This window comes from Leptonychotes weddellii, chromosome 14 (assembly GCF_054177405.1).
Source record: "Leptonychotes weddellii isolate Sample4059 chromosome 14, ASM5417740v2, whole genome shotgun sequence".
Classification (NCBI taxonomy): domain Eukaryota; kingdom Metazoa; phylum Chordata; class Mammalia; order Carnivora; family Phocidae; genus Leptonychotes; species Leptonychotes weddellii.
This window is the reverse complement of record NC_138382.1, coordinates 73,124,401-73,137,222: the sequence shown is the minus strand read 5'-3', so window position 1 is coordinate 73,137,222 and position 12,822 is coordinate 73,124,401. Positions and strand designations below refer to the sequence as shown.

At 48.5% G+C, this 12,822-nt stretch overlaps 1 protein-coding gene across 4 annotated transcripts in view; it reads right to left on the bottom strand.

Moving 5' to 3' along the window:
• GARNL3 (GTPase activating Rap/RanGAP domain like 3) overlaps positions 1-8,289 on the bottom strand; it is a 144,642-nt gene extending 136,353 nt beyond the window's left edge. Inside the window, exon 1 of one of the 4 annotated variants that reach the window (XM_081803634.1) lies at positions 8,127-8,289. Coding sequence is in view for 1 of the 4 variants with exons in the window: in XM_081803633.1 (XP_081659759.1) it covers positions 7,478-7,569 (92 nt within the window). In the remaining 3 variants the exon portion in view is untranslated. Of the gene's footprint in view, positions 1-6,982; positions 7,101-7,477; positions 7,627-8,126 lie in introns of those variants that run through there. The other 3 variants (XM_081803638.1, XM_081803633.1, XM_081803637.1) reach the window with 3 other exon arrangements.
• Positions 8,290-12,822: the final 4,533 nt, after the last annotated feature.

The following is a 12,822-nucleotide window of genomic DNA, read 5'->3' as shown; positions in this document are numbered from 1 at the left end:
ACAGAGAGAGAGAGAGAGAGAGCAAGCATGAGCAGGGGGGAGGCAGAGGGAGAGGGAGAAGCAGGCTCCCCGCCGAGCCAGGAGCCAGACGTGGGGCTCGATCCCAGGTCCCTGGGATCATGACCTGAGCCGAAGGCAGACGCCAATCTGAGCCACCCAGGCACCCCCAATCTGTCTAATCTTTTTGGCATCAAATTATTAGTATTGTATTGATATGTTCCCGATGGACTTTTTTTTTACGTTTACAAGCGCTCCTGCAGGAGCAGCCTTTAACATAAACCTCCTTGGGCAGCGACATCTCATTGCTCACTCTCATTCGCTTCCTGTCCTCTATGATCCTAGCTCTAGGGACAAGCAGCTGTGTGGCTCCCATTTTCCCACACCTCTACGCTTGCATATGCTGCTTCAGAATTTTTTTCCCCCACAGGAAAACCAGCAGTGAGTCTCACTGTACAGGCTAAATCTCTTATAATTTTCTTACAGCATTGTTTGTCGGGCTCCATCTCTGTTCAGATCTTCAACTCTGGAAACCAGACAACCAAACATAATTTCTCTTATTAATCTTCTAAAGCAAAACGAATTTGACTATTGTCTTCCTCTGAGAAAGGAAGCTGGTTTGTATTAACTTAAACTCTTGGTGAATAATAAAAGTTGTTTTTTCCCTTCTCTTAGGAGAACAGACATAATATGAAAATTAATTTTCTTCTGTTGGCCCTAAGAGTCCATTATATCAGCCTAATACAAGACAGCTCTTAATAATCCTTTCCAGGAAGACTGCTGTTTTTCCAAAAGAAAACTGACAGCAGCAGATTTATTTGTGATTAAATACTTAAGGGCCCGAAACAAACAAGAAGAATAACTACATAATATAGAGAAATGAAGATTATGAAAACAGCCCACATTAAGATAATTGTTTATAAAACTACCTGGCAGGGGAAAGAGTCTCCTGGAAAAAAAGAAAAAAAAAAATCCAAGAATCTGAAAGTTAGAAGAAACATATGGAAGAAGAAGGCACCACAATGCATAATGGATAATTGTTCTTTCGGATCCTAGCTTGGCCTCAAAAGCCATGTTCAGGAACAAGAAAGCATTTGTCCTGGCATCAAATTTGTTCTCACAAGGTGTAGGCTATATACATTACTAACAAGGAAGCTACTGTGTAGGAAGCAATATTTGAGAAAGCAGAAAGTATGTTTTCTCTTTGTGATTCACAATCTCTTCTATGTAGGACTCTGCACCCACTGTGGTTAAACTTAGTAAGCATACTTCAAACGCTCAACTAAGGTAGTCTTTTCCAATGAGAACTAAAAAAATACAGAAAACCCAATGCTGTGACTCTGGGGTGGCATCTGGGTGTCCATTGTGGAAAGCTTCCCAGATGTAATGGCACTTTTTGGGGGAGGGGTCAACCCAGTATCCATTCCACTTCTTCTGGTAATAGCACTGTGGATTTTCCGTTGGGCTATCACTGCCTCTTGGTCTCTATGGATGGAAGTGATCTAATCTCTCAGTTCTGCATTGGGCACTTGACCGAGCCCAGCCAATGAGTATGTTTTACCCCCTTCTACCCAAAACGACTAGTTCAGGGATGAGCATACAACCCAAGAGATCCAATGAATGTCAAGCTTGGGAAACATGCTCTAGAACTATTGAGAGAGAGGCAATGTCTTTCTGCTGGGATGGTACGCTGGTAGAAAGTAAGCGTGAAATAGTTAACTTTCTTTGCCTGCATGAGGAAAGACAGTCGACCCAGAAAATGAAGAAAGCCTACGGATGACATAATTTGAGCACCTGGATCTACCCTCTGCCAAAGCTTGGGTCTACTCCACAATTTTGCAAATTCCACGAACCAATAGTTTTTCTCTGCTTGTCATTCACCAACCCCGATAATCTTAAAAAGTATTAACAACTTAGGTCAGGCACCAATCAGAAAAGATGTGATGCATTACTACTCCTGCTTGTAGCTCAAGAACTTTCAATGATCGCAACTGGGAATAAGCCAGGAATAAGAACCACTAGACCACTGAGTCTACGCCCCACAATCCAAGCCACCGCTTTTCACCTGGCGTCACAACCCCAGACATTGTTGCTGCAAGCAGCTATCAAAGCAGAATCATGAATGATGGGGGGTCAACATAATGAGGCGGCCTTTGTGCTATTAGGGAAAGGCAACAGAGTTGCCCAATACCAAAAAGGCTTGCAGTAGGGGCTCCTTGACCTTAGACGTAATAAGCGGAAAGTGACCAGCTGGGAGGGCTGTTATAAAAAAAGATGCCTGCATTGCCCTAGCAGGGTGGTTTTCAAAGTCTGTTCCTGGGCCAGCAGTACTGTAAGCTTGTTAGAAATACAATTCATAGACCCACCGCCACCTAGTGAATCAGGATCTGTGGAGGTGGGGTCCAAGGAACCGTTTCAAAGAAGCCCTCCTGATGATTCTCCTATATGTTAGGTTTGAGAATCAACGTATTAGATGAGAGCGTCCTGGTTCCCAAACACAGTTTCCTGAGCCCCATCCCCAGAGATTCTGATTCAGTACACTTGGGCTTGGGCTTGAGAATTTGCATCTCTAACAAGTGGATGCTGCTGGTCCAGGGGCCACACTTAAAGAACCGCGCTCTGAGATGATAACCTAAGTGATGTCTACAGTTCCATTCAGTGTTGACAGTCTGTGATCTTTAGAATTTGTCTTTCAAATTCAATCCGACTGTGTAACCCTGATTAATACCGCAGCTCATATATGTGTGCCATTACATCTGGGTTTGGCTTTATAAAGGGTTGCAGCCAAAATGACAGAGCGCAGCAATAGTGATTTAAAATAACTCAAGTTCATTCACTGTATTTCTTGATCACCACAAAGTCACAAAAGACAACAGGTATATTTCTTAAAATAAATCTCTGAGCAACAAAAACAACAGGAAGACTTATTAGCCTCCCTCACCCAAAATAGGTGTCTCTGTACCTCTCACCTCTAAACACCCCCTTAAAGTTTTTTATCAGCCAGTTCTAACCAGTGCCCTGTGTATCTACTCTTCTTCTCTTCAATCCCTCTCTTCCTAAATCTGCAGCTCAAAACGCAAAAAAGAACAAGGGCAGGACCTTGCCCTGAGGGTGGGGGAGGAGGAAAAATTGAATGGGTAAAGCTAGAATGTTAATGAAGCAAGAGAAGGGAAAGGGTGAGAACTTGTGCATAAACGTGAATCACTTTTGTCCGGAAAAGTTGCCATTTGGTAACTCTTTGTGCCAGATACTGTTTTTAGCACTTTGCATAAATCAGTTCATTTAAACCTGACATCAGTCCTGTGAGCTAGGTGTTACTGTCATTCTACAAACGAGTTAATCAAGGGTCAGAGGGTTAAGCAACCTGGCCAGGGCCACACACGTGACAAGTGAAAAGACAAAAACTTGAACCCGTGTGTGTCTCCCTCCAAAGTCCTTGTTCTTGAGCACTGAGAAGCCTGTCTACAAAATGAGGACAAACACATCTAGGGCATGTGGTTTAACAGCGTCAATGTCCTGCCCTCTGGCCCCCAGATTTCCCAGCTCCTCTAACTGCCACCTGCCTGGATTCCTAAAGCCTGGGCCATGCCCCACGTTGCTCCTTTACACTCATCGCGAGCTGTGTCTGCCCGCCAGTTAACTGAGCTGACACAGGATATTTAGCAAAGACAGTTGCCATTCTGAAAGTCATGATGTTTCTTCCTGATGTCAACATGATTGAGTAAATATGGTTAAGCCAGATTCTGAAAGGCCCTACACATGAGACGGTGGCATTTAAACTTGACACAACAGGAAATGAGAAGTAATTGAGGACTTTGTAGTAATGGAGGCTAATCTGGCAGCGTGCCCACAAGTGAGCCTGAGGCTCTCATCCCTGGTTGTCTGTCAGAATCACCTGCAGAACTTTCTGAACATCCATACACCCCATCCCCACCCTGGTCTTTCTGGAACAACAGATCAGCTGTAGGGACCCACACACTTGTATAATTAAGATTGTTCACAGGTGGGGCGCCTGGGTGGCTCAGTCGTTAAGCGTCTGCCTTCGGCTCAGGTCATGATCCCAGGGTCCTGGGATCGAGCCCCACATCGGGCTCCCTGCTCGGCGGGAAGCCTGCTTCTCCCTCTCCCACTCCCCCTGCTTGTGTTCCCTCTCTTGCTGTGTCTCTCTCTGTCAAATAAATAAAATATATATAAAAAAAAAGATTGTTCACAGGTGATTTTTCTTCTCCTGGCCCTAACTGTCCATTATGCCAACCCAATATAAGACAGCTGTTAATAGGTTCCCTTAAAAGTGAGGTAATCTGGATTAAAGGATTAAAGAGGAATTTTTTTTTAAAGCAACAAAAATAAGAAATTGTAGATGAACATTGATCTGTTTCAAGTTAGGAAATTATTTTCTAATTAAGCATAAACAGAAGGAATAAATAGATTTGACTAATTTTTTTAAAATAACAATAAAAACTTTTCAAAAAACACTGTAAACAAAGTTAAAAGGCAAATAATGAACTGTAAGAAATGTGCTACATATTTGGCCACAAAAATTAATTTCCTTAATAAATAAAAAGTGCTTCAATTCAATAAGGAAAAGATAAACACTCCAAAGGAAAAATGGACAAAGTGCATGCAAATAGATCTCATTTTCAAAAGAAATACAAATTATAAATATGAGAAAAAAGTTTCACCTCGCTACCAAAGAAATGGACCATTTTAGCAAATATTTATAAATGATAATGCCTTGCACTGTGGGTGGGAAAAACAGGCACATTTATATGCTCTTGGGAGAACTGTTAACTGGTATGACCTCCTGGTGGGCCATTTGGCATTATGCTTCAAAAGCCTTTAAAATGTCCCTTTTCTTAGATCCAATCATTTCCATCACTTCTATGAACTTATCTTAAGGAAATGATTACCTCTATATTTTTTAATTTTTTTTTTTTAAGATTTTTATTTATTTATTTGACAGACAGCAAGAGAGGGAACACAAGCAGGGGGAGTGGGAGAGGGAGAAGCAGGCCTCCCGCCGAGCAGGGAGCCCGATGTGGGACTCGATCCCAGGACCCTGGGATCATGACCTGAGCCGAAGGCAAACGCTTAACGACTGAGCCACCCAGGTGCCCCTGATTACCTCTTTATACACAGACTAATGCACACAGATTTGATGTGACTTAGTAAAAGTGAAAACTGGTAATGCACGGCAAGTCTGATAATAAAAAATGGGTTAATGGGCTGTCTGGGTGGCTCAGTTGGTTAAGCAGATGCTTTCGGCCCAGGTCATGATCCCAGGGTCCTAGGATCAAGCCCTGTGTCAGGCTCCTTGCTCAGTGGGGAGCCAGCTTCTCCCTCTCCCTCTGCCTGCCGCTCCCCCTGCTTGTACTCTCTCTTTGTCAAATAAATAAAATCTTTAAAAAAAAAATAGCTTAAATTGTCTTGCAACAAACATAAGTTGTTTTTATAAAATCAGAAACGTGGTAAGCATTATTTCTAAGGTTTATATGGTATTACCATGGAGTTTTAAATAGAGAAGAAAACCTCTGGAGAAATCATTTCGTCTTTCAGGTGGGAGGTCATGGAGACAAAGGATGGGGTGATAAAAGTGAGAAGTTGGAGGCAGAGAAAAATTTTCTAAACTGGCGCTATCCAATATCATAAACATTGGTCACATGTGGCTATTTAATTTAAGGTCAAATAAAATTTAAAATTGAGTTCCTTAGTTGCCCCAGCCATATTTCAACAGGACTCAAGGGCCACAGGTGGCTAGTGCTGAGGTATCCCACTGCACAGACAGTAGAATGTTTCCATCATTGTGGAAAGTTCTGTTGGACAGCACTGACCTAAATGTTCTACCTCAGGCCTGAATTCAGCTTTTGGCTCATCTCTTCAGCCTCATCCCTTGGTACATTTTTTCCCATCCGCCCGTGCTCCAGCAGCAAATGTAAGCAGCAACAGGACAGAGAACCTATTTGCCTGGTTCTCCCAGTCTAGTGCAGGAGATGTATTATCCAGGTAATTACACACAGTGGTATGTGGAATAGCAGATTTATACAGAGATTACTGATACAGCACAGAGCTCAGCCTGGGGTTTAGGGAAGACTTCCCAGAGGAAGAGGGGACAGGTGTTAGCCAAAAAGACTCTTCTAAGTAGAGCAAAGAGCATGTCAGGAATAAAGGCACAGATGAGGAAAAGCACAGCATAGGGAAAGAATTACCAGCTGGTCAGGCATTTATTCATTCAAGAGATAGTAAATGTCTGCGTGGGCCAAGCCTGGGGCAGGCTCTGGGGACAGAGCAGTGAACAGGACCGGGGTGGTCCCTGCCCTGAAGAGGCTTACACTCTCATCAGTACTGCTGGGGGCCGGGGCACTAGGGGTGAGGTGAGCAGTGCAAGGGCCTCCCACCGCATACTGAGGATCCTGGTTTGTCAGCCTAGCTGCTGATTCTCCTTTTCGGCCTCAGTGAGGGCCAGAATCCCACCTCCTATCTTTCTCTTTGTCCCCCACCCCAGTCCCCATCACTGCTGTGAGACATGGAGAGCTCCTGGAGAGGCGGGTCGTGCTAAGACCCCTCCAGTGGCCAGTGAGGATGTGGACTGGAGAGGTAGAAGAATAAAAACAGAAAGTCTGGTGGGGAGGCTACTGGAGTCATCTGGGGCGGGGGGGGGGAGGCGCTGGAAAAAGGCAGGGCCGACTTTAGCGAGGCTGGAGCGGGAGGAGGCACTCCGAGTTAAGAAAATGCCCGCTGAGAGAATGGGGCTGGCAGAGCAGAGCGGGTGGAAAGCGTGTCTGTGAGCAAGGTTCCAGGGAGAAGGAACCCAACAGGACAGTTTCAGGAGAGTTCCCAGGCCAAACGAGGGGGGCCGGGATGGGCAAGGGCTGCCCCCGCAGAGGAAAGGCGTCGGCGGGTCAGAGGGGCCCCAGGGGCCCGGCATGTTGGGGGGGCCACACCGCGCCAGGATGGGCGGGGCTGTGAGGCAGCAGGTGTGCGTTACCTGCGGAGCCCGGCTGGGGAGGCTGGAGCTGGCCTGGGTCCTGGGGCAGCGCAGAGAGGCTCCCGCAGGAGGCAGACCTCCCTGGGACTTCGGGGGTCTATCTCCCGACCTTGTCCTTGAGCATTTACAAGAGGCGGCACGGCACATTCTCCACAGCCCGAAATCTGCCCGGAGCCCGGCTCCGCTCGGGGCCTGCCTCAGCACCGACGCTTTGGGGGCGTTTCGTCCGGTCTGGGTTCCCGACGCTCGCTCGTTCTTCTCTGGGGCGACCCCCTCCCGCACCTGCCGCTCGGGCGGCCCAGCACCCCTCCTTCGACCCCCGGCCGCTCAGCCCTGGCTCCTCGCCGGATCCCCTCAGCCCCCCCGCCCCGCAGAGACCCCTTCCCGCGCCGCGGCCTCGCAGCCCTCGGTCCCCCCAAGACCGCCCCCCACCCACCACGTGGCCGGCTCCCCGCTTCCGCCCCTCCCGGCCGCACCCCTCCCGGGCCGCGGTACCTGGGGCTCTCGAAGCTGCACCCCCTGCGCCGCAGCGCTGCCCTCTTCTGCCGCAGAAGCGCAGCGGCCGCCCCGCCGGGCTCCGGCTCCATCGCCCCGGGCGGGGGCCGCAGGCTCGGGCGCACTCGGGTGGGCTCGGGCCTCGGCGGGGCTCGGCCGGCCGCTCGGCTCGCACGCCCCGCCCCGCCCCGCGCGCCACCGCCGGCCCCAGGTCCCGCCCCAGCCCCACCCCGAACTTCAGCCCAGCCCACTCCTTGCCCCGCAACTGGGTCCAGACCCCGCCCCGCCCCCGCCCCGCCCCCGCCCCAAACTTCAGCTCCGCCCACCCTTGCTCTTCAGCCAGGCCTAGGCCCCGCCCCGCCCCGCCCCCGCTCCGAACTTCAGCCCCAGCCCTCCCCGTGCTCCTCAGCCGGGTCAAGGTCCCGCCCCAGCCCCTAGCTCCAGCCATGCCCTCCACATGCCAGCCCCACCGGGTCGGGGGGTGGGCTCTCCTCACCTCCGTCGGGCCCAGACACCCAAAACGCCCACCCTGTCCTCAGCGCTGTCCGGCCGAGGCCACGCCCCTCCCGCTCCTAGTCCCTCAGCACAGACCCAGGCCCCGCCCACCTACTCCTCCACTACTGAGCTCCCGCGCGGCCTCTGCCCTCACCCAAAGCGTCAGCTCCCTCGAGCGTCGTCCCTCCACACCTCAGTGCCTCCTGGCCGCTTCTAACGTAGCAGCGTCCCTCTGGGGGCCGCCCTTCCCCGTGTCCCGTCCACAGGCACGGAGTCCCCTTTTCTCTCTAAAGCCCCCAGTATAAGGGCCGGCTCACTACCGCTGCCTTCAACCCAGCTCGGACAGGGCTCCGCCCACAGCCCGCGTTCCCCCAAGCCCCGCCCACCACACGGCCCCGCCCACACCCCCTCACCTGCGCCCGGGAGGGCGATGCGCAGGGGTAGGATACCTGCCCTCAAGGCTAAATAGGCATTTTACGGTAGTCTGCGTTAGCTCACGGATCTCTCCATCCATTAAGTGGAAGTACTGCTGTCTCCGGGTGGCCGTTTGTGGCGCCTGACGCAGTGAGAATGAGGGGCTGGAGTTTTGCAGGTGACCAGTCGTGGGTTAAGGTCTTGACTGGATGTGATGTACTCTTTCCAGCTTTGTGACAACCTCCGCACCTCACCCTCCTCGCCTCCTCCCCAAGTCAGATGCATCCGTCTCAGAGCCCTTGAGCACTGCACCGGGGCTGAGGGCAGCGTCCCTACCTGGGTAAAGTTGGGGGTCACTGTGCCATCTAAATCGTGAGGAGGAGGTAAGTTAGGGCCCCTCAGCAAGCAGGGCTTGTAGGGAGGTGTGGCTCTGCTGGGGTGGTGGACCAGAGCTTCAGGAGTGTGTGTGGGAGCCTGTGCTTGGAGAATCAGCCATTGCACTAGCCGGGAAACTGAGGCAAGCAGGGCCGGGGCTCCCATGATCAATTTGGATCCTGTAACTGGCACACACTCCCTCATGACTTTCCCAGTGCTTTCACTGTAATGCCTGGACTTCATTGCTGCTGCACATTCCAGCAGAGAAGCCAATCTGGATAGAGAATGAAGGGGAGAGAGAAAGAGGTAGGAAGCTTTCCACTTCTTCCAGCCCCTTGAGACTCCACCTTTGTCCTTCCATGCATTTCCATGAGACAGCCTTGTAAGACGGTCCCCCTTTTCTTAAGCAAACTAGAGTGGGTTTCTGGTTTTTGCCTAACATCTTGAACTCCCCCAACGTATCTTTTCAGACCTGGATCCCATTACTCCCCCAAATCCTTTATTCAGTGAGACTGGGTTGGCTGCTTCTCCCAACTTCATCCTGCTCCTTCTCCTTTCTGTCTTCCTGCCTCCCCCGTCCTCCATGTGTTCAGCAATCTCTGAAATGAATTCCAAATGCCCCAGTCCCCTCCCCAGATCCTCCACCTCCCTCTCTGAGTGCCCAAAGCACTGACTCTGTCCCTTCCTGAAGGCATTGCTCCCATATGTCATTTATGTTCTAGTAACCTCTAAGCTGAGCTCTGAGTGCCCTAGACCTCCTTGATCTCTGTATCTGGCACAGCAATGGTTTACTAAGTGAATGCACGTGAATAATAAATTGAGCAATGTTCATTGGAAAACACATTTAATTTCAAAGTAAACAAAGATGTTTGTACATTAAAGTATTTAATTAGTGAAACAATTATCAGTGTAACAAGCTGAAAAATACAGCAACTTGATACAAGACTGAGGTAACAAAATACTTCACCAAAAATCTAAAGAATCCCACTGAGGGCTGATGTTCAGTGGTTATTGTGGGTGAGACAATTCACAAGAATTAGAGAAAGTCCTCACACAACTGCATGCGGGGGGGGGGGGTCTGCTGGAAAAAAAAGACAGCCCAGGAGAGTGCAACAGATTTAACAAGAAACAAATTAAAATGTAGAAACTGATTTTCAACTTACTTTGAGGAATACATAAGAAATTGAAAACTACTCTCTACGCAACATTTTGAATGCTAAGTGAAAAACCATGCATTTTGGCACGAAATTTATTAAAGATTATACCATACTAATAAATTAATTACTAATATTTCATTACTGAATGGTCACAGTCGTTCAGAAATAGGTAAAGAGAAGAACGATTATAGAACGGACAGATGATCCTTCCCGTTGCTGCTGCAAACAGGGATTTGGGGGCTGCCCCCAGTGTACCCACCCTTGTGCAGCACAGGACTCTGAGGTGGTCCATGGTACAAGTTCTCAACACCCATGAAAATGTAGCTCTCGCTCATGCTGTACTTGCATTTAACACTGAAATTAAAACTAAAAAAGCCTCTGGAGTAAATACTGTGAACATTCTGACCCTACTCTCTCATTCCATCTCAGAGTCCTCCGCAGCATGCCCGACCAAAGCTCTGTGCCTGGGTGTTCTGCGACAACCAGCCTCTAAGACAGCGACTGCATCTAGTTCTCCTTGCAACTGAACTCACCGATCAAGAGGCTATTCAGTCTGGGGAGTGTTTTGAAACGTTTCCGGAGGAATGTGCACAGGGTTTCTACCCAGTGTTAGGAGAGAGGCAGGGTCTTGCCGGAGGAGATGCCATGGTGAGGATTATTTGTTCGTTGAGTGTGGTCAGCTCCATGAGGGCAAGGATCAGCTCTGCTTGTCCTCAGCCATTTACAGTATATCCTGGGTAAAGCCTGGCACACAGGAAGCACTCACTGGAGTCATGAATGAACGAATGAATGAATGCACGAATGGGTGATTTTGCACAGATAATGTTATTTCCAAGGGACTCGTGTGGTTTTTTTTTTTTCTATTTAAAACATGAAATCACACAACATGTCAGTACGACGTGAAGCTGGTTAAAGCCATTTATGAAGTCACGCAAAATAAGTTAGGTTGTGTTTTTAGCAATGTTCACCCAGTTACAAGCATTAGTAATGTGGGTGCAGAGCTGTAGACCCACCTGTGGAATGAAATCAGACCCGCTTGCGAAAGGCTTCCCATTTTCATGGGTCGTTTTCCACTTGTAAAATGGTATCCTAAAAGATACATGTCTTGGGCTCGCAGGTGGCAGAGGAAGATCATGAAAGAAATACTGGCCATCTTGGTAAGGAAAAAAAATACTTTATAAATTCAGTTGGCAAGAGAGAGTGGGTTCTTTCCTAAACAGAATGGCTTCAAGTATCTTCCTGTTTAGGTTCCATGGCGAGACAGGGTGATGAATGGGTGTCTTCAGGGAAGGAAAGGGGGGCTGCACTCTCTCACTGGCACACTCAGAACACTATTTCTACTGCTCCCCACTGAATCAATCCTCCATGAAGCATTTCAGTTGTCAGAATGCATTTGGCTGACCTTGAGTTATAAAACATGTTCCAACTGAGAGGGGCAAAAATTATTCCCAGGGAGAGGTGCATGAGGCTCTTGGGGCATCATAATGATACCAACTACCTATTCCACGATTTTGTAGACAGCATTCTATAATTTTCATTTTGGGGCACCATTATCTGTTTGCTCAAAAGAAAAAAAAAAAACAAAAAACGAAAAACCAACCACCAGCATATGCATGCAAGACGTATCACCTTTGATGGTTTCACAAACATTGGTGCATTATGGACAGTCAAAGCGCAAAAACCAGAAATGCTTCCCTCCAGGGTGAGGATCCACCCATGGACTTCTCCCTTTTAGGGTTTGTACCTGGCCTCCTCTGTGCCAGCCTGAGGGCCTCCTCACCCGCTGTTTGAGGGACAAACCAATGGCGGGAAGATAATCAGCACTTAAATGCCTGGCCCCCCGTCCTGGCTGGGAGAGCCCAGCATCTTTCGGCCTGTCTCCAGGACCCTTCCGGTACATTCGAGGTTCTTACCAGCTCTAAAGGCCTTTGCCAACAAGGTCTAAGCAGATTCTTCAAGAGTCCAAGCTAAGAATGTTTCTAGGAGGGGATGTGGGATCAGTCTCAATCAGTGAGAAGACTAAACATTTTGCATTTTGAAAAGAATTGCAATTGTGCTATCTCAAATTCAGCTCAGAAGAAAATTTTTGCGAAAGATAAGAAAAATGTGTAAAGGGCAGAAAATGCGCTGACTGAAGGGAGCTTGAAATTCTGAGGTTCTTGGATTGGCATCTATAGTATTTCATGCGAGAAGAGCCAGGACAGTTGAGAAGTGGAGAAACCCAAGGAAAATAAGTAGCTGATTTTCCAGTCTTGCGCTATCCTCCAAACTTAAGACTTCAAAAAATATTAACAGGTAGAATCAGATCAGTGTAGGTTAAAGCGTTAACACTGAGTGGTTCTGGTGAGAGGTGTTGGGAGTGTTTGGTGTTTTCCTTCGGCCTCTGGATGCCCATTTGAGTAGTCATTGGTGTGAACTGGGTGCAAGCATCTGGCCCCCCAGCTGTGCATGGGTGTGCAGAGCACTCACGGCCAAGATTGGATGGCACCAACTATATCACCTGGAGCTTCTCCTGGCACAAAAGTATTCTAGGCTTTGCTCCTTTGGAGGGTTAGTTGCTGAGCACATTAAGCCTCGACCATAAAATAAGACCCTGACGGCAACTACTTTCCTCACCAATTCATTGGAATTTTCAGGAAAGTTGTCACCGTTTGATCAAAATACAGTGGTGGGTCCTTTGGTAGTTTTAAAATTCACCTATCACACTTTCCTGGTGAAGATGTTGCTTTGAAGCATCTTGCCCAGAAACTCTTAAGGGTGGTTTGATGTCTGATCAGTGTGAGCTCGGAAACCATGACAGCAACAAAGACCCAGGAATTCAGAAAACCCTTTCAGGGTTTCCTTCTCAGAATTCGGACACCCAGATTAGAGAGGGAGGGAGGGAGAGAAGCTATGGGATAAAGC